The following is a 22,305-nucleotide window of genomic DNA, read 5'->3' on the forward strand; positions in this document are numbered from 1 at the left end:
TACCCTGAGCTATTCCCAAGCCGTACACAGTCACAGAGGCCCCACACAGAGTTTGGAGCATCGCTGGCCACAATGCTCTGCACACCACCCTCTTCAACTCCACCAGAACCTCCCTCCCATGTTACCAGACCAAGCCCACCTCAGCACAACTCAAACAGACACGGCACATCACAGCACAGCTCAACCAGACCAGGCCCACCTCAACTCAGCCCAGCTCTACACAGCACCTACCACTTCCCCAGGGTCTGGCAAAACACTGTCGAGTGTAGTGCACCAAATAGTGCTGTTCACACCATGTATCATTCACATCATCAGTCCTCATATGCTGAGAGTTGGAGCTTTGCCAGCTACACTGCTCCTGTAGTGGACTGGCAATCTTTCAGACAACTGAGAAACAGATGTACTATCTTGATTAAGAATGCTAAATCAAGCACATTTTTAAGGTCTATCTTTGACTCTGCTGGTGATCTTTCGAAATTTTGGAAAACAGTAAATGGACTGAAACGTACAAATTCCTCTTTTTACATGCCTAAGCAGGTTCTGTCTGACTATGGCATATTAACTGAGAAGAATGAGATAAGTGATGTTTTTAATCGTCATTTTACCTCAGCAGGCTTTTTATTTTAGATAAACTGTGGTTTAATTGACCCTAGTCAGTCAATCAACTGCTCTTCCCTCTGCCAGCCTCTAGCTGAATCGACGGTTAACCCGGCAACTTCTAGTGAATATTTGTTTTCATTTCAACAATTTACTACCTGTGATGTGCTAGATGCCTTGCTTAAGATTGATGTAAAAAAAAAATTTTAAAACGGGCTGATATGGCACTCACGTCTGTAGCCATGAAATGCTTTGAAAGGCTGGTCATGGCTCACATCAACATCATTATCCCAGAAACCCTAGACCCACTCCAGTTTGCATACCGCACCAACAGATTCACAGATAATAGAATCTCTATTGCACTCCACACTGTTCACTCATGACTGCACGGTCAGGCACAACTCCAACACCATCATTAAGTTGCTGATGTTGCTGATGACACAACAGTGGTAGGCCTGATCACCGACAACAATAAGACAGCCTATAGGGAGGAGGTCAGAGACCTGACGATGTGGTGTAAGGACAACAACCTCTCCCTCAACATGATTAAGACAAAGGAGATGATTGTGGACTACAGGAAAACGAGGTCCGAGCACGCCCTCATTCTCATCGACGGAGCTGTAGTGGAGCAGGTTGAGAGCTTCAAGTTCCTTGGCGTCCACATCAACAACAAACTAACATGTTCCAAGCACAAGACAGTCGTGAAGAGGGCACGACAAAACCTATTCCTCCTCAGGAGACTGAAAAGATTTGGCATGGGTCCTCAGATCCTCAAAAGGTTTTACAGCTGCACCATCAAGAGCATCCTGACGGGTTGCATCACTGCCTGGTATGGAAACTACTCAGCCTCCGACCGCAAGGCATTAAAGAGAGTAGTGCGTACGGCACAGTATATCACCGGGGCCAAGCTTCCTGCCATCCAGGACCTCTATACCAGGCATTGTCAGAGGAAGGCCCTGAAAATCGTCAAAGACTCCAGCCACCCTAGTCATAGTCTGATCTCTCTGCTACCGCACGGCAAGAGGTACCGGAGCGCCAAGTCTAGGTCCAAGAGGCTTCTAAACAGCTTCTACCCCTAAGCCATAAGACTCCTGAACAGCTAATCAAATGGCTACCCAGACTATTTGCATTGCCCCCCCCCCCCCCCCCCCCCCAGACCTCCCCCTCTTTTACACCGCTGCTACTCTCTGTTGTTATCATCTATGCATAGTCACTTTAATAACTCTACCTACATATACATATTACCTCAACTGACCGGTGCCCCCACACATTGACTCTGTACCAGTACCCCCCTGTATATAGTCTCGCTATTGTTATTTTACTGCTGCTCTTCAATTACTTGTTACTTTTATTTCTTATCTGTATTTTTTAAACTGCATTGTTGATTAGGGGCTCGTAAATAAGAATTTCACACTAAGGTCTACACCTGTTGTATTCGGTGCATGTGACAAATAACATTTTATTTGATATGCTTGATGTCACGGCCGTTGGAAAAAGAGGACCAAGGTGCTGCGTGGTGAGCGTACATACTTTTAATAGTAGACGTCGCCAACAAAACAATAAACAATGGTGGTTCTCAATTAGAGAAAACGATAGACAGCTGCCTCTGATTGAGAACCACACCTGGCCAAACACAAAGAAATAGAAAACATAGAAATAAAGAAACTAGAATGCCCACTCTAGTCACACCCTGGCCTAACCAAAATAGAGAATAAAAACCTCTCTTTGGCCAGGGCGTGACACTTGATCCATTTTTTCTTCAAACTCTGCCCTCCTGATTGCTGAAATATTAATCCATATTTTTTACCTGACGATAATATCTGCTACTATCCCCAAGGTTTGGAAGGCAACCCATGTACTCCCTCTTCACAAAGTTGGTGACCCTTGTAACCTAAATTATTAATCACCCTATTTCAAAACTTTCTTGCCTAGCTAAAATATTAGAATCCTTGATTACTTCTCAGCTAAGATCTTTCTTATTTTTTTTTATGTATTCTAAATGTACATCAGTCAGGTTTAATATCAGGTCATCGCACTTTCTTTGCTGCATCCCTATTTATAAATGATTTGGTTAATTGTATGAATAAAAAGCAACATTGTGCTGCCCTCTTCAATGACCTGGCAAAGGCCTTCGATGCTGTTGATCACTCATTGCTAATTCAGAGGCTTTCCTCAATTGGCCTAGACTTGGCTGCATGTAACTGGTTCAGAAATTACTTAACAGATAGACCTCAATGTGTATCTACTGATGGTGTTAAATACAGTTTTCTGGACATCACGAAAGGTGTCCCACAGGGATCAATTCTGGGTCCTGTACCTTTTACTGTTTACATAAAAATATTGACAATTGTAACCTGCACTTGAATGCAGATGATACTATTGTTTATGCTATTACACCCATGGTTGATCAGGCTCTATCTGAACTACAGTCTGCCTTCATTGTATTAGAGAAAAACTATATTGACCTGAAATTACACTGAACAAAAATGTAAAATGCCAAACCAAAATTTCCATGAATTTACTTAGTTACAGCTCACATGAGAAAATCAATCAATTGAAATAAATAAATTGGATTTCACAGGACTGGGAATACAGATATGCATCTGTTGGTCACAGATACCTTTAAAAAAAAGTAGGGACATGGAACAGAAAACCAGACAGTATCTGGTGTGACCACCATTTGCCTCATGCAGCGCAACACATCTCCTGGAAACTGGAACACACTGTCGTACACGTCAATCTCGAGCATCCTATTCCTGCTCAATGGGTGACATGTCTGGTGAATATGCAGACCATGGAAGAACTGAGACATTTTCAGCTTCCAGGAATTGTGTACAGATCCTTGCGACATGGGGCTGTGCGTTATCATGCTCAAACATGAGGTGATGACGGCGGATGAATGTCAGGACAATGGGCCTCGGGATCTCATCACGGTATCTCTGTGCATTCAAATTGCCATAGATAAAATGCAATTGTGTTGTTGTCCATAGCGTATGCCTGCCCATACCCCCACCGCCACCACGGGGCACTCGGTTCACCAAGCTGACATTAACAAACCGCTCGCCCACACGACGCCATACACGCTGTCTGCCATCTGCCAATACAGTTGAAACCGGGATTCATCCATGAAGAGCACACTTCTCCGGTGTGCCAGTGGGCATCGAAGGTGAACATTTGCCCACTAAAGTTGGTTACGATGCCGAACTCCAGTCAGTTCAAGACCCTGGTGAGGACGACGAGCACGCAGATAAGCTTCCCTTAGGCTTAGACGGTTTCAGCAGAAATTCTTCGGTTGTGCAAACCCACAGTTTTATCAGCTGTCTGGGTGGCTGGTCTCAGACGATCCCGCAGGTTGAAAAGCCGGGTGGGCTGGCGTGGTTACACATGGTTTGCTGTTGTGAGGCTGGTTAGACGTACTGCCAAATTCTTTAAAACTACGTTGGAGGCAGCTTATGGTAGACAAATTAATATTCAATTATCTGGCAATAGCTCTGGTGGAAATTGCTGCAGTCATCATGCCAATTGCACGCTCCCTCAAAACTTGCACGTTCCCTCTGTGGCATTGTGTTGTATGACAAAACTGCACATTTTAGAGTGGCCTATATTGTCCCCTGCACAAGGTGCACCTGTGTAATGATCATGTTGTTTAATTAGCTTATCGATATGCCACAACTGTCAGATGGATGGATTATCTTGGCAAAGAAGAAATGCTCACTAACAGGGATGTAAACAAATTTGTGGACATCATTTGAGAGAAATACATTTTTTTGCATATGGAAGATTTCTGGGATCTTTTATTTCAGCTCATGAAACATGGGACCAACACTTTACATGTTGTGTTTATATTTTTGTTCAGTGTAGTACTGAATGCAGGGAAAAGTAAGTACATGTTGTTCTCTAGAGTGCATAAAAATAACTAATATAAATAAAATAATGATTTAAGCATACTGTATGTACTTTGGATGGTGTCCATATTGATCATGTCTCTGCTATCTTGGCATTTGGAAAGATGAAAATATGTCATTTAAAAGCATATTGATGAGTTAGTTAAGAAGCTGAGAACAAAAATGGGCTTGTTCTCTAGAAATAGGTAATGCCTCTCGCTAAATAGTAGAAAGCAGACTATTCATTCGACGTTCCTATTGGTCCTAGACTTCAACCTCATTAAAGCCGTTACATGCAGTTTATCATTAAATGCAGTTTATGCTTTATTTTTTAGTACTCATCACTGAATTCTCTACCAGAAAGTTGGTTTGCCCTCTTTGATGTCACATACGTTGATACATTATTATGTTTTCATTTTATAGCGCCCTTTTACAAAAACTCCACCTGTACCAACGTCATTACTAAACTTTAGGCTTATGAGTTACCACACCCGAGTAAATCCGCTTTTAGTTTTCTTGCACCTTATTTGTGGAACAATCTTCAAAATGTTCTTGAACTTGATGTTTTGGTGCCTCTAGGTCAATTCAGAAAGCTAATTGAGGAAATTATTACTGATGAATATGTTTGTTTTTTATGACCGTGTTTTTCTTTCTGCTTATTTATATTTTGATGTGTGTATTTTTTGTCATTTCTGTAATTCAGGGCTCATCCCTTAAATATACTTTGGTCTCAGTATTAATCCCTGATAAAAACCAAGGTTAATTAAAAATACCTTATTCAATAAGTCTGTTGACAAAAGAAGCAACTAGGCAGTGTATTTCATCTTATATTTTTCTCTATGTTTGCTAGTAAAGCGAGAGAGAGAGAGAGAGAGAGAGAGAGAAATACATATTCTGAAACTACTCACTGTCTGAACAACCCTGTTGGCATCCACGAGGAGTGTTGATTTATCACATGCTCAGTCTATAGAGAGTTGAAACTCATCCATACAAAATGTAATCATTTTGTTATTCACATTTTTCAGCCAGCTTTTCTAATTGTAACCAGTCACAGCACAGAATGGGTTTACTGTGCTGTGCCAAGCCAAAAGTGTGTGTGTGTGTGTGTGTGTGTGTGTGTGTGTGTGTGTGTGTGTGTGTGTGTGTGTGTGTGTGTGTGTGTGTGTGTGTGTGTGTATGCGTGCACGTACTTGCTCGCATCTTGTGTGTGTGTATGCATGAGTGTGTTTGTGTGTGCGTGTGAGTGAGTGCCTGTGTGCATGTCAAATCAAATCAAATTGTATCAGTCACATGCACCGAGTACAACAGGTGTAGACCTTACAGTGAAATGCTTTCTTCCGAGCCCCTAACCAACAATGCAGTTTAAAAAATACGGATAAGAAATAAAAGTAACAAGTTATTAAAGAGCAGCAGTAAAATAACAATAGCGAGACTATATACAGGGCGGTACCGGTACAGAGTCAATGTGTGGGGGCACCGGTTAGTTGAGGTAATATGTATATGTAGGTAGAGTTATTAAAGTGACTATGCATAGATGATAACAACAGAGAGTAGCAATGGTGTAAAAGAGGGGGTGGTGTGGGGGGGCAATGTAAATAGTCTGGGTAGCCATTTGATTAGATGTTCAGGAGTCTTATGGCTTGGGGGTAGAAGCTGTTTAGAAGCCTCTTGGTCTTAGACTTGGCGCTCTGGTACCTCTTGCCGTGCGGTAGTGGAGAGAACAGTCTATGACTAGGGTGACTGGAGTCTGACAATTTTCAGGGCCTTCCTCTGACACGGCCTGGTATAGAGGTCCTGGATGGCAGGAAGCTTGGCCCCGGTGATGTACTGGGCCGTTTGCACTACCCTCTGTAGTGCCTTGCGGTCGGAGGCCGAGCAGTTGCCATACCAGGCAGTGATGCAACCCGTCAGGATGCTCTCGATGGTGCAGCTGTAGAACTGTTTGAGGATCTGAGGACCCATGCCAAATCTTTTCAGTCTCCTGAGGGGGAATAGGTTTTGTCGTGCCCTCTTCACGACTGTCTTGGTGTGCTTGGACCAGAAATTTTCCAAGATGGCGTAGCAGTCGGACGTGTGTTTTGTCTTGTCCCGTCCTGTCCCGTGTAAATATTGTTTTCCTAAAATGTTTTTGTATATATTTCGTATATATTTTAATCTGACTTTACATCTACGGACTGAATATACTCTCCTACAACCTGCCTCAATCAATGTGGTACGGATCTGCTATTTTTATACTTTAGAACTGGAACCCCCATCAAAGGCTAGCCAGCTAACTAGCTACTAGCTAGTAGTCAGTTAGCCACTGCTAGCGGTCTTCACCATTAACTCGGACACCAGCCAGCCTCAGCTCGGTCAATACCTGCCAGTCTACACAGCGCGATATCCACCCAGAGCATATAGGACTGCTTTTTCTCTACCACATCTCCTGATTCCTACTGCAAGCTCTGAACCTTTACACCGGAGCATCGCAGCTAGCTAGCTGCAATCCAAGTGGCTACTCCTGGCTAACGTCTCTGTCCCGAAGCAAGCACCAGTTATCCTTGAGCTAGCTTTGAGCTAGGCCCATCTCCCAGCTAGCCGAAGAGGTCCACCAGCTAATTTCTTGGGCTACAATACTTCTTTTGCCAATTGGCCTGCACCCTTTACTGCCAACACGGAGCCCCGCCGATCTATCACGACTGGTCTGCCGACGTAATCGTCCGAGGTGGTCTCAACAGGCTCTTCCGTTGCGACGTCGCCGAAGGCCTTTCTGCTAGCCCCGGCATGCTAGCTGTCTGAATCGCCGTGTCTCCAGCTCGCCTAGCGTAGTAGCGACTACTGAATTGGCCCCCTGACTCACCTATTGCTACTCATTGGACCCTATGGTCACTCGGCTACACATGCCTCCCCCTAATGTCAATATGTCTTGTCTATTGCTGTTTTGGTTAGTGATAACTGTCTTATTTCACTGTAGAGCCCCCAGCCCTGCCCAATATGCCTTAGACAGCCCTTTTCTCCACCCCCCACACATGCTGTGACCTCACCTGGCTTAACTGGTGCCTCCAGAGACAAAACCTCTCTCATCGTCACTCAATGCCTAGGTTTACCTCCACTGTACTCACATCCTACCATACTCTTGTCTGTACATTATGTCTTGAATCTATTCTTTCATGCCCAGAAATCTGCTCCTTTTACTCTCTGTTCCAAACGCAATAGACGACCAGTTCTAAAGGTATAGCCTTTAGCTGTAGCCTTATCCTACTCTGTTCCTCTGGTGATGTAGCGGTTAACCCAGGCCCTGCAGTCCCCAGCACCTCTGCCATTCCCCAGGCGCTCTCATTTGTTGACTTCTGTAACCGTAAAAGCCTTGGTTTCATGCATGTTAACATTAGAAGCCTCCTCCCTAAGTTTGCTTTATTCACTGCTTTAGCACACTCCGCCAACCCTGATGTCCAAGCCGTGTCTGAATCATGGCTTAGGAAGACCACCAAAAATCCTGAAATGTCCATCCCCAACTACAACATTTTCCAACAAGATAGAACTGCCAAAGGGGGCGGAGTTGCAATCTACTGCAGAGATAGCCTGCAGAGTTCTGTCATACTATCCTGGTCTGTGCCCAAACAATTTGAACTTTTACACATCCACCTTTCCAGAAACAAGTTTCTCACCATTGCCGCTTGTTACAGACCCCCCTTAGCCCCCAGCTGTGCCCTAGACACCAAATGTGAATTGATTGCCCCCAATCTATCTTGGGATATGCTTAACACCCTGGCAGTCCTACAATCTAAGCCAGATGCCCTCAATCTCACACAAATTATCAAGGAACCTACCAGGTACAACCCTAACCCGTAACCATGGGCACCCTCTTAGATATCATCCTGACCAACATGCCCTCTAAATACACCTCTGCTATCTTCAACCAGGATCTCAGCGATCACTGCCTCATTGCCTGCGTCCGTAATGGGTCCGCGGTCAAACGATCACCCCTCATCACTGTCAAACGCTCCCTAAAACACTTCAGCGAGCAGGCCTTTCTAATCGATCTGGCCCGGGTATCCTGGAAGGATATTGACCTCATCCCGTCAGTAGAGGATGCCTGGTTGCTCTTTAAAAGTGCTTTCCTCGCCTTCTTAAATAAGCATGCCCCATTCAAAAAATGTAGAACTTAGAACAGATATAGCCCTTGGTTCACCCCAGACTTGACTGCCCTTGAACAGCACAAAAACATCCTGTGGCGTTCTGCATTAGCATCAAATAGCCCCCACAATATGCAACTTTTCAGGGAACCAATATACACTGTCAGTTAGGAAAGCTAAGGCTAGCTTTTTCAAAACGAAATTTGCATCCTGTAGCACTAATTCCCCCCAAAATTGGGACACTGTAAAGTTCATGGAGAATAAGAGCACCTCCTCCCTGCTGCCCACTGCACTGGGGCTAGGAAACACTGTCACCACCGATAAATCTACGCTAATCGATCATTTCAATAAGCATTTTTCTATGGCTGGCCATGCTTTCCACCTGGCTACCGCTACCCCGGCCAACTGCTCTGCACCTCCTGCAGCAACTTGCCCAAGCCCCCTCCCCCCCAGCCCCCAACCCCGCTTCTCCTTCATCCAAATCCAGACACCTGATGTTCTGAAAGAGCTGCAAAATCTGGATCCATACAAATCAGCTGGGCTAGATAATCTGGACCCTGTCTTTCCAAAATGATCAGTCATCCCCCTCTTCAAAGGGGGAGACACTCTAGACCCAAACTGTTATAGACCTATATCCTATTTCTAAAATCTTCGAAAGCCAAGCTAACGAACAGATCATCGACCATTTCGAATCCCACCGTACCTTCTCCAATATGCAATCTGGTTTCCAGGCTGGTCATGGGTGCACCTTGCTCAAGGTCCTAAATGATATCATATCCGCCATCGATAAAAGACAGTACTGTGCAGCCATCTTCATCGACCTGGCCAAGGCTTTCGACTCTGTCAATCACCACATTCTTATCGGCAGATTCAATAGCCTTGGTTTCTCAAATGACTGCCTCGCCTGGTTCACCAACTACTTCTCAGATAGAGCTCAGTGTGTCAAATCGGAAGGCCTGTTGTCCGGACCTCTGGCAGTCTCTATGGGGGTGCCACAGGGTTCAATTCTCGTGTCGACTCTTTTCTCTGTATATATCAATGATGTCGCTCTTGCTGCTAATGATTCTCTGATCCACCTCTACGCAGACGACACCATTCTGTATACTTCTGGCCCTTCTTTGGACAATGTGTTAACGAACCTCCAAACGAGCTTCAATGCCATACAACACTCCTTCCGTGGCCTCCAACTGCTTTTCAAAGCTAGTAAAACTAAATGCATGCTCTTCAACCGATTGCTGCCCGCACCTGCCTGCCCGACTAGCATCACTATTCGGAACAGTTCTGACTTAGAATATGTGGACAACTACAAATACCTAGGTGTCTGGTTAGACTGTAAAATCTCCTTCCAGACTCACATGAAGCATCTCCAATCTAAAATTAAATCTAGAATCGGCTTCCTATTTCGCAACAAAGCCTTCTTCACTCATACTGCCAAACATACCCTAGTAAAACTGACTATTCTACTAATCCTTGACTTCGGCGATGTCATTTACAAAATAGCCTCCAACACTCTACTCAGCAAACTGGATGTAGTCTATCACAGTGCCATCCGTTTTGTCACCAAACCCCATATACTACCCACCACTGCGACCTGTATGCTCTCGTTGGCTGGCCCTCGCTACATATTTGTCCCCAAACCCACTGGCTCCAGGTCATCTATATGTCTTTGCTAGATAAAGCCCCACATTATCTCAGCTCACTGGTCACCATAGCAACACCCACCCATAGGCGCTCCAGCAGGTATATTTCATTGGTCATCCCCAAAGCCAACACTAATTTTGGCCGCCTTTCCTTCCAGTTCTCTGCTGCCAATGACTGGAACAAATTGCAAAAATCACTGAAGCTGGAGACTTATATCTCCCTCTCAGAGTAGCTTACCGTACCTGTTAACAGCCAATCTGTAAATAGCACACCCAACTACCTCATCCCCATACTGTTATTTATCTTCTTGCTCTTTTGCACCCCAGTATCTCTACTTGCACATCATCATCTGCACATCTATCACTCAGTGTTAATGCTTAATTGTAATTCTTTCGCCTCTATGGCCTTTTTATTGCCTTACCTCCCTAATCTTCTACATTTGCACACACTGTACATTGATTTTTCTGTTGTGTTATTGACTGTTCGTTTGTTTATGTGTAACTGTGTTGTTGATTTTGTCGCACTGCTTTGCTTAGTCTTGGCCAGGTAGCAGTTGTAAATGAGAACTTGTTCTAAACTGGACTACCTAGTTAAATAAAGGGGACATTTTTTTTTTTTTATTAAATAAAAATATTAGTTTGTTGGTGATGTGGACACCAAGGAACATGAAGGTCTCAACCTGCTCCACTACTGCCCCATTGATAAGAATGTTGAGGGAGAGGTTGTTGTCCTAGCATCACACGGCCAGGTCTCTGACCTCCTCCTTACAGGCTGTCTCGTGTTGTCGGTGATCAGGCCTACCACTGTTATGTCATCGGCAAACTTAATGATGGTGTTGGAGTCGTACCTGGCCGTGCAGTCATGAGTGAACAGGGAGTACAGCAGGGGAATGAGCATGCACCCCTGAGGGGCTCCTGTGTTGAGGTTCAGCGTGGCAGATGTGTTGTTACCTACCCTTAACACCTGGGGGCAGCCAGTCAGGAAGTCCAGGATCCAGTTGCAGAGGGAGGTGTTTAGTCCCAGGGTCCTTAGCTTAGTGATGATCTTTGAGGGCACTATGGTGTTGAACGCTGAGCTGTAGTCAATTAATAGCATTCTCACATTAGTGTTCCTTTTGTCCAGGTGGGAAAGGGCAGTGCAGAGTGCAATAGAGATTGCATCATTTGTGGATCTGTTGGGGCGGTATGCAAACTGGAGTGGGTCTAGGGTTTCTGGGATAACGGTGTTGATGTGAGCCATGACCAGCCTTTCAAAGCACTTCATGGCTAAAGACGTGAGTGCCACGGATCGGTAGTCATTTAGGCAGGTTACCTTACTGTCTTGGGCACAGGGACAATGGGGTTCTGCCTAAAACATGTTGGTATTACAGACTCAGACAGGGAGAGGTTGAAAATGTCAGTGAAGACAGTTGCCAGTTGGTCAGCACATGCTCACAGTACACGTCGTGGTACTCCGCCTGGCCCTGCGGCCTTGTGAATGTTGACCTGGGGATGATGTCATCAATGCACTTATTGATGAAGCCAATGACTGATGTGGTGTACTCCTCAATGCCATTGGAGGAATCCCGGAACATATTCCAGTCTGTGATAGCAAAACAGTCCTGTAGCTTAGCATCTGCTTCATCTGACCACTTTTTTATTGATCGAGTCACTGGTGCTTCCTGCTTTTAATTTTTGCCTGTAAGCAGGAATCAGGAGGATAGAATTATGGTCAGATTTGCCAAATTGAGGGTGAGGGAGAGCTTTGTATGTGTAACGATGTGCGCTGAGAGTCGGGAAGCAAGTTCAGGGAGTGAGTGTTTTAATAAATTAACAGAACATAAAATAAAACAAGAAACATGAACAAACCACAGACTTAACACTAGAACAGAAACAATAAGGCCTAGGGAAGGAACCAAAGGGAGTGACATATATAGGGAAGGTAATCAGGGAAGTGATGGAGTCCAGGTGAGTCTGATGACGCGCAGGTGCTCGTGACAATGGTGACAGGTGTGCGCCATAACGAGGAACCTGGGGACCTAGAAATTTGGTAAAACGGATTTAAGTTTCCCTGCATTAAAGTCCCCGGCTAATAAGAGCGCCGCCTCTGGGTGATCGTTTTCTTGTTTGTTTATGGTGGAATAAGGCTCATTCATTGTGGTCTTAGTGCCAGCCTCAGTCTGTGGTGGTATGTAAACAGCTACGAAAAATACAGACAAACTCTCTAGGTGGATAGTGTGGCCAACAGCTTATCATCAGATACTCTACCTCAGACGAGCAATAGCTCGAGACTTCCTTAGATATTGTGCACCAGCTGTTATTTACAAAAATACATAGTTCGCCGCCCCTTGTCTTGACAGACGCCGTTGTTCTATCCTGCCGGTGCAGCTTATAACCAGCCAGCTGTATGTTGATAGTGTCGTCGTTCAGCCACGACTCCGTGAAGCATAAGATATTACAGTTTTGAAAGTCCCGTTGGTAGTATAATCTTCCGCGTAGGTCATCTATTTTATTTTCCAAAGATTGGTCGTTTGCTAGCAGAATGGAAGGAAGTGGGGGTTTATTCGATCACATACGAATTCTCCGAAGGCAGCCCGCCCTTTGGCCACCTCCTTCTCTTCACGCAAATCACGGGGATCTGGGCCTGTTCCCAGGAGAGCAGTATATCATTCACGTTGAGCTCGTCAGACTCGTTAAAGGAAAAAAAGGATTCTGCCAGTCCATGGTGAGTAATCGCAGTCCTGATGTCCAGAAGTTATTTTCGGTCATAAGAGACGGTAGCGGCAACATTATGTACAAAATAAGTTAAAAAATAAGTTACAAACGATGTAAAGAAACAAACAAAAAAAACACAATTGGTTGGGGACACGTAAAACGTCAGCCTTCTTCTCCGGTGCCATCTATACCGTGCGAGTATGAGTGAGTGCGCGTGCGTGTGTGCACGTGTGAGCCTGTGCGTGTGTGTGCATGCATATGTGACTCCAGGTTCAATTAGCTATTCATCTATTTTTTTGTCCCAGGGAATTTCCTCATCAGTAACCACTACACAGTGAGGTCTCTCACAAGACCTGACCTGCAAGACATAATCAGATGCTGTCATTCACACTTATGCATGCATTCTGTCATGGTCAGATAAGCCAAAATGTGAGGCATTTGAATTGTTTGTACATTGATATACATCTTCTCACACCGAAAAGCAACACAATATACCAACAGTTTCAGTCAATCTGTCAAAGCTCAACCATGCAGCCAAATGCTGTCTGTCTCAAACTGGGTTGAGTGCCTTGAGCCTTTCTTCCTCTCTCTATCTGAACTCAACACAACAGTATAATTGTGTTCCCTTTAAATACAAGCTATAAATATACTGTAGCTGATCCATAAACCTCAATCAGGTGACAAGGGTAAGCCAGCCAGACAACACAACACTGAGTGAAGCCCTACAATAGGAGATTTCTGTCACAATGTGAGCATTTCTCTATCGTTGAGATTATTAATCCACTGGGTTTCTTTACACTCTTAAAAATAAAAAGTGCAAGTTGGAACCAAATAAGGTTATTGAGAGCGATACCATAGGGGAAACATTTTAGGAACCATACATAAATACAAAACCAGACGTGTTTTGGACCTCCAGGACCGGAATTGAATAGCCCTGCTGTAGGGTTTTAAGCATTATTTGCACATTTCCCAAGGTGCCTATCGAGTGAATTTGAGTGACAAAGACATGGTTGTTGCATTTATTCATTTTAAGTCCTGTGGTCTTCACCAAGAGAGATCCTAAGTAAATATGTTGTCATTAAAATTCAATTAAGATAATACAATACGTATTTCATAAGGCCTTTTGAGTGCCTAGTTTTACCCTAATACAGTTCCCTGAAATGTATAGTCTTACAGGCCACATCAGGCCTGCAAGTCATATTATGCTGGCTTGAAAAGTGATGTGAAATTCATATTGGAATCCAGCCAGAGCGGGGATATTCAATATTTGCGTGCAGAATGACTGCCAGGGTTGAGAAGACTACGATATGAGACTACCTTAAATATCTCAATTGGAACAACAATTTCAGTAATGGGTGCAATAAGTCCAAGTAAAAGATGAGTTTAGAAGAATATATGTTATTTATATTTGAGTAGCATAAGATGAATGAATGAAGCAATGTACATGCAAAAACCTAGATATTGAAACAAACAATTCTTAAAATTAACCTGCAATAGAGCATGTTGGGAAAATATGATAATGAAGGGTGTGGTTATGTATCAACTCTGGTTATTAACACCAACACTGGGGTTATTTTACCCCACTGAGTGTTAACAAGAAAATTGTGGAGTGGTTGAAAAACGAGTTTTAATGACTCCAACCTAAGTGTATGTAAACTTCCAACTTCAACTGTATATATTTTTTTGCTGATACAGAATAATTAAATCAAATTATATGGTCAGATGATAAGTTGACTTCATTCAGAGTGACACATTTTTTTTCCAAAAGCAATGAGGACTTGGTATGCTATGGTTCTTTACCATCTTATATGGACAGCGGCTTTACTCCTGCTGTGTATTCACTCGTGTGTTCTTCTCTTGACGTCACTTTTCTGAATGGTTTTCCTTCATGACTTATTCAAAAAAAATGTATATATCTATATATTTTTTCTCGCAATAAACAAAAAACATACATAGACAAAAACAATAGGCAACATAACATTTACATACATACTGTCACGCCCTGACCTTAGAGAGCCTTTTTATGTCTCTATTTGGTTTGGTCAGGGTGTGATTTGGGGTGGGCATTCTATGTTTTGTTTTCTATGATTTTGTGTTTCTATGTTTTGGCCGGGTATGGTTCTCAATCAGGGACAGCTGTCTATCGTTGTCTCTGATTGGGAACCATACTTAGGTAGCCCTTTTTCCCTCCTTTCGTTGTGGGAAGTGAAATTTGTTTGTGGCACTTAGCCCTGTAAGCTTCACAGTTGTTTTGTATTGTTTATTGTTTTTGTCGGCGTCATCACCTAAATTAAAGGAATATGTACGCTCACAACGCTGTGCTTTGGTCTAGTTCTTTCGACGGCCGTGACACATACATTCATCAGTGTTAATTAGTGTCGATTTTTCAGTGTAACATTTTTAGTGATCATTCAAGAGTTAAATTAAAAGTCTAAATAGTTAAATGAACAAACTATAGTTTTGACAAGTCGGGTAGGACATCTACTTTGTGCATGACACAAGTAACTTTTCTAAGAATTGTTTACAGATTATTAAACTTATAATTCACTGTATCACAATTCCAGTGGGTCAGAAGTTTACATACACTAAGTTGACTGTGCTTTTAAACAGCTTGGAAAATTCCATAAAATTATGTAATGGATTTAGAAGCTTCTGATAAGCTAATTGACATCATTTGAGTCAATTGGAGGTGTGCCTGTGGATGTATTTCAAGGCCTACCTTCAAACTCAGTGCCTCTTTGCTTGACATCATGAGAAAATCAAAAGAAATCAGCCAAGACCTCAGAAAGAAATTGTAGACCTCCACAAGTCTGGTTCGTCCTTGGATGCAATTTCCAAATGTCTGAAGGTACCACGTTCATCTGTACAAACAATAGTACGCAAGTATAAATACATGGGACCACGCAGCCGTCATACCGCTCAGTAAGGAGACGCGTTCTGTCTCCTAGAGATTAACGTAATTTGGTGTGAAGTGCAAATCAATTCCAGAATAACAGCAAAGGACCTTGTGAAGATGCTGGAGGAAACAGGTACAAACTATTTATATCCACAGTAACATGAGTCTGATTTTGACATAACCTGAAAGGCTGCTCAGCAAGGAAGAAGCCACTGCTCCAAAACTGCCATAAAAAAAGCCAGACTACGGTTTGCAACTGCACATGGTGACAAAGATTGTACTTTTTGGAGAAATGTCCTCTGGTCTGATGAAACAAAATAGAACTGTTTGGCAATAATGACCATCATTATGTTTGGAGGAAAAAGGGGGACGCTTGCAAGCTGAAGAACACCATCCCAACCGTGAAGCATGGGGTGGCAGCATGATGTTGTGGGGGTGCTTGCTGCAGGAGGGACTGGTGCACTTCACAAAATAGAGGGCATCATGGGGCAGGAAATGTATGTGGATATATTGAAGCAACATCTCAAGACATCAGTCAGGAAGTTAAAGCTTGGTCACCAAAGAGTCTTCCAAATGGACATTGACCCCAAGCATACTTCCAAAGTTGTGGCAAAATGGCTTCAGGACAACGAAGTCAAGGTATTGGAGTGGCCATCACAAAGCCCTGACATCAATCCCATAGAAACATTTGTGGGCGGAACTGAAAAAGTGTGTGCGAGCAAGGAGGCCTACAAACCTGACTCAGTTACACCAGCTCTGTCAGGAGGAATGGGCCAAAATTCACCCAACTTATTGTGGGAAGCTTGTGGAAGGCTACCTGAAACATTTGACCCAAGTTAAATTGACCCAGCAATCCTACCAAATACTAATTGAGTGTATGTAAACTTCTGACCCACTGGGAATGTAATGAAAGAAATAAAAGCTGAAATAAATCATTCTCTCTACTATTATTCTTACATTTCATATTCTTAAAATAAAGTGGTGATCCTAACTGACCGATAACAGGGAATTTTTATTTGTATTAAATGTCAGGAATTGTGAAAAACTGAGTTTAAATGTATTTGGATAAGGTGTATGTAAACTTCCGACTTCAACTGTATCACTTATACAACGCGCAGACTTTTAGCATAGACACTTTTACACCTCTACTGGCTTGCCCCTACTAGCTAACCACTAGCAACCTTGAAATAAATCACTTATTAACAGTTCAGCACATCAGCATTTCTCATACTGTTACACAAAATCAAGATAAACCTTTACCATCATAGTATTCATTAAATGTAAATATAAGAAAATTGTCTAAAATGCACTCGTTGGGCAATGTTAGCTATAGCTAGCCACATGCTAACCTGAGTGCTAACGTTACTAACGTTACTAGCAACAGTAACAGTAAATCCAGGTATAATGGCTACCACAAACATTGGCTACCATGATATCCTGCAAGTTCTATCGGCTAATAACGATCAGGGAGCAAAACTAAATACATACTGTACCTTGAAATAAAAAATGACTGTACTCTTTCACTGTACTTGTGCACTTGACATAAAAAAAATTGAAACTTCATACAATAGGGGATTTCCGCCACTACAGTGTGAGATTTCAGTCACAATGTAAGCATGAGTGTTCTGTCTCATTGACAGGATTCCTCTACAGGGTTTCTATGTAATACAGATTATGTTTCTACCAGGGGTTTACATTTCAAGTGCTGTTTATATGGATACATACATTATTGCTATTGGGCAACGTGTGCCGGGCTGCAGAAATACATACATTAACACACATCTCTAACCCTTTTGTTCGAGAGACAGTATCAATGCTAGTTTTCATTTTAGAGTACTGCCTTCTTACCAGAACAAGTACTGGTCAGTCACTGATAAGCAAGTCCACAATAAGGCACTATTACACACCAATAAACAAAATATGTGGACTCAGTGGACAGGCTTGTAGCACTGTCTTTTGAATATGTGGACATCCCACTACTCTCACAATTCCCACTCCTCTCACAATTCCCCTTTCACCTGCAAACAGGTGAAGCTCTAACCACACACAAGTATACCACTGATTGATGATTAAATCAATTGATTAATTGATGGCTTCATAATTTATTAAATTATAAAGTTGAGGTAGAAAAGCAACGAAACATCTGTGAATGACAATCTACAGTGGTTGGGTGGTCTAAACGGAGTCACACATTGTTATCACCGTGAGGCGAGGGACTGCTTGAAATGCAGACGCTTTGAGTGGCGCTGTCCATGGTGCCTAATCTGATAACGCTGACAGCGACTCCGTCTGAATGAATTCAAACCGCTCGCTGAGAGCGACACCAATTAGCCTATAGTGAATGCAACTGCCTTAACCTGACACTTTTTCACACATTGAAAGAGCCATGAATATATATTGACTAGGCAACAGAATACCATCAGAGCTGGTAACCGAAACAGAGCTGATTATATAACAGGTAAAGTCTCATCCTCACCTTCAACCTCGTCCTCGGGCAGGTTGACCGGGGCTCGGTAGGCGAGCATGTCCGGGATAGTGCAGATGCCCCGGTACATCAAATTGGAGGTGATTGGATGCATGATAGGCATGGCTGCGGTGACGGTCTGGGGCTGCCACCTGTGACCTGGTCTTCATATGAGTGGTTCTTCAGAGAGTCGTTCACAACTTTACTTTCAAAGAGGGTGCGGGAGTCAAGTCCATGGATAGGAAGGAACCGCTGTGGCCACAGGATCGAGAGGCAGGAGAGAGGAGAAGATCCGTGAATTCCTCCCCCGTTCTTTGGTAAATGAACACTAAGAAGACTAATATATTATTTGTATTTTTTTATAAACGTGACGTTGTCACAATATATCCTTTCTATTTATCTGGATACTTGACAGTTATGTTTACAGACATTGCGAGATGGATCTAGCCTAGGTTGAGGGAATTCATTGGCAACTTTTGAAACATGTCTATATTGCCACACTTATAATTGCTATTAGCTGAACAAAACTAGAAACACATCACGGCGACTCCATCTGCTGAGACACACTGCCAGTGAGCTTTCAGCGCAACATGCAAATAAAAAAGACCAGCGGTTTATCTCACTGCGGTAGAAGAGAGGCAGACAAAGACAATTAGACAATTCAACGATGCTTAATCCGTTGTTTTTGTCCAGCCGTTCATGCAGATAAATAATATTAATTCAGCCACTTGTTGGATCTCTTGGATGCAAGTTATTTTCTTGGTGCGCACGCTGTCCCTTTATCTTCCATTGAGCACTCAGTGTTAAAAATCCAGGTGAAAAATACAAATTAAAGACTGACAGAGTAGGAATTAAGAGTCCAAATGTACCTTCACTCAAAACTGTCTCCGGAATCGTTAGAACATTCACTAAAATAGCCTATGCTTTCAGCCTAAGCACTCGCTCGCCCTTATGTTGGTCATTGGCACGGGGGCGCCTTTTCATCTCCAATTCACTATTTGTTCCGCACAGGTAATGGACTCTTGTGAACGGCAGCCCTGGACCCCAGCTCTCTCACACACCCGTTCACATACACTCCGTACCCTGACCCAACTGTGTGTGCATCTTTCTCTACGCGTTCAGTCTGTAGTCCACAGAGCGCGCAACTAAATCCCGTAGCGACACACGTGCTCCACTGGTATCACATAAACAACGAGAGCTGTGATTAATGACAACGAGGCACAATAACATACCGATGATTTATCCCCTGGCGTCTCTCCTCTCAAATTAATACATTTTACCGTTTATATCTGAAACCTTAAATTGCACACCAAATGTTAAACACTGAACAGCCATGTGTGCCATTGAGGTTGTTGACCAGAAACCACTGAATGTGATGCCAACAAATACACAACATGACCAAAAGTATGTGAACACCTGGTTGTCGAACATCTCATTCCAAAATCACGATATATATGCATTACGCGCTTCAGCCCTTGGTGGTCCCATTTTGTGAGCTTGTGTAGCCTACCACTTTGTGGCTGAGCCGTTGTTGCTCCTAAAGGTTTCCAATAACAACACTTACAGTTGACCGGGGCAGCTCTAGCAGGGCAGAAATTTTACGAACTGACTTGTTGGAAAGGTGGCATCCTATTTCGGTGCCATGTTGAAAGTCACTGCGCTCTTCAGTACAGGCCATTCTATTGTCAATGTTTTCCTATGGAGATTGCATGGCTGTGTGCTTGATTTTCTACACCTGTCAGCAACGGGTGTGGCTGAAATAGCCGAATCCACTAATTTGAAGGGGAGTCCACATACTTTGTAATAATAGGGCAGGCATTTGCATTTAAAGTAATTGAAGTCACAAGTGTCTTTCATGAAGTTCTAAAAAAGGGATAGTTCACCCAAATTCCAAAATAAAATGTTGGTTTCCTTACCCTATAAGCAGTCTAGGGACAGCAATACAGGATTTGGTTTAGTTGTCATGGCCTTGTTTCCAAATTTGTCGCCACTAACCATTTGGACATGATGTGTGAAAAATGCTAATATCAATACCATGGCTAGAATGAAATTTGTTAGCATTTGGAAACAGTGTCAGGGAAATAAAACCAAAGCATGGATTGCTGTCATACCTTGTACATAGCTTGCTTGCCGAAGATTATAGGCTTGAGGTGGCTTCCTTGATCACGCAGGTCGCCAGCCTACATAAGAAACTGGGGAAATAAGCGGATACAAACAACGAATAGTTTCGCCGTCCTGGAGCCTGATCTTCCTGCACCTTCGTCGCTGGGGGTACCTGTGTCTTCGGCCGCAGTGTCTACTCCTATGATTTCGAAGTCGACTTTGGCAGCCTTCCATCCCTGCTCTGGATCGAGCCGGGCTTCTCGCTCTGTCGGAGGCCTGCACCAGGTGCCTCTCACCCATCCATTAAGGGTTCTCCGAATCCTGTGACGTGTGGGAGTGGGTGGATTTCCTCGTCTTTCTCACCAGCCGTGATTTTGGGCAGCTCCATGCTAAGAAATGTGACCGTTCCTGGTGCAAAAACAATGTCCTATCCTGGAGTTTGAGAAAATCACATTACTAAGCTGCTCCCGAATTTACTACTTCAGGACATGGAAATCGATTCTATCATAGTCCATGTGGGTTTTAATGACATTATAAAGGGCAGCTCTGAACAGTTGAAACTGGATTTTAAAGAGCTGATTGACACTGCTAGAAAGTAATAAAAAAACATATATGGCCCTGTGCCCTCTCTAAATTGTGGCATTAAACGTTTTGGCAGGATTCTTTCACCTCACAACTGGCTACGTGATTATTGCAGCTCAATGTGTGCAACTTTTGTTGAGAATTTCAATACCTTTTGGAAAAAAAACACGTTTTATAAGGAGGATGGGATCCACCCAAATCAATGGTGGAGGTGTTGCTGTTCATATTCAGAACCACATTCCTGTAAAGCTTAGAGATGATCTCATGTTAAATACTGTTGAAGTAATATGGCTACAGGTTCATCTGCCTTACCTAAATCCCATTCTGGTGGAAAGCTGCTATAGACAACCAAGTGCTAACAGTCAGTATCTGGATAACATGTGTGAAATGCTTGATAATGTATTTGATATCAACAGAGAGTTACATTTTCTGGGTGATTTAAATATTTACTGGCTTTCATCAAGCTGCCCACTCAAGAAAAAACTTCAAATTGTAACCAGTGCCTGCAACCTGGTTCAGGTTATCAGTCAACCTACCAGGTTAGTTACAAACAGCACAGGAATTAAATTGTCATGTATTGATCACATCTTTACAAATGCTGCAGAAATGTTCTTGAAAGACACTGTGCTATCTAACCTCCAAACGAGCTTCAATGCCATACAACACTCCTTCCGTGGCCTCCAACTGCTCTTAAACGCTAGTAAAACCAAATGCATGCTTTTCAACCATTCGCTGCCTGCACCCGCACGCCCGACTAGCATCACCACCCTGGACGGTTCCGACCTAGAATATGTGGACATCTATAAATACCTAGGTGTCTGGCTAGACTGCAAACTCTCCTTCCAGACTCATATCAAACATCTCCAATCCAAAATCAAATCTAGAGTCGGCTTTCTATTTCGCAACAAAGCCTCCTTCACTCACGCCGCCAAACTTACCCTAGTAAAACTGACTATCCTACCGATCCTCGACTTCGGCGATGTCATCTACAAAATAGCTTCCAATACTCTACTCAGCAAACTGGATGCAGTTTATCACAGTGCCATCCGTTTTGTTACTAAAGCACCTTATACGACCCACCACTGCGACCTGTATGCCCTAGTCGGCTGGCCCTCGCTACATGTTCGTCGTCAGACCCACTGGCTCCAAGTCATCTACAAGGCTATGCTAGGTAAAGTGCCGCCTTATCTCAGTTCACTGGTCACGATGGCTACACCCACCCGTAGCACGCGCTCCAGCAGGTGTATCTCACTGATCATCCCTAAAGCCAAAACCTCATTTGGACGCCTTTCCTTCCAGTTCTCTGCTGCCTGCGACTGGAACGAATTGC

At 43.4% G+C, this 22,305-nt stretch overlaps 1 protein-coding gene across 1 annotated transcript in view; it reads right to left on the reverse strand.

Moving 5' to 3' along the window:
• Positions 1-18,414, reverse strand: part of LOC120055279 (calcium-binding protein 7-like) — a 57,531-nt gene extending 39,117 nt beyond the window's left edge. Inside the window, exon 1 of the mRNA XM_039003165.1 lies at positions 18,303-18,414. Within this exon, the coding sequence (XP_038859093.1) occupies positions 18,303-18,414 (112 nt within the window). The remainder of the gene's footprint in view (positions 1-18,302) is intronic.
• Between the last annotated feature and the right edge of the window lie 3,891 nt (positions 18,415-22,305).

This window comes from Salvelinus namaycush, chromosome 1 (assembly GCF_016432855.1).
Source record: "Salvelinus namaycush isolate Seneca chromosome 1, SaNama_1.0, whole genome shotgun sequence".
NCBI lineage: Eukaryota > Metazoa > Chordata > Actinopteri > Salmoniformes > Salmonidae > Salvelinus > Salvelinus namaycush.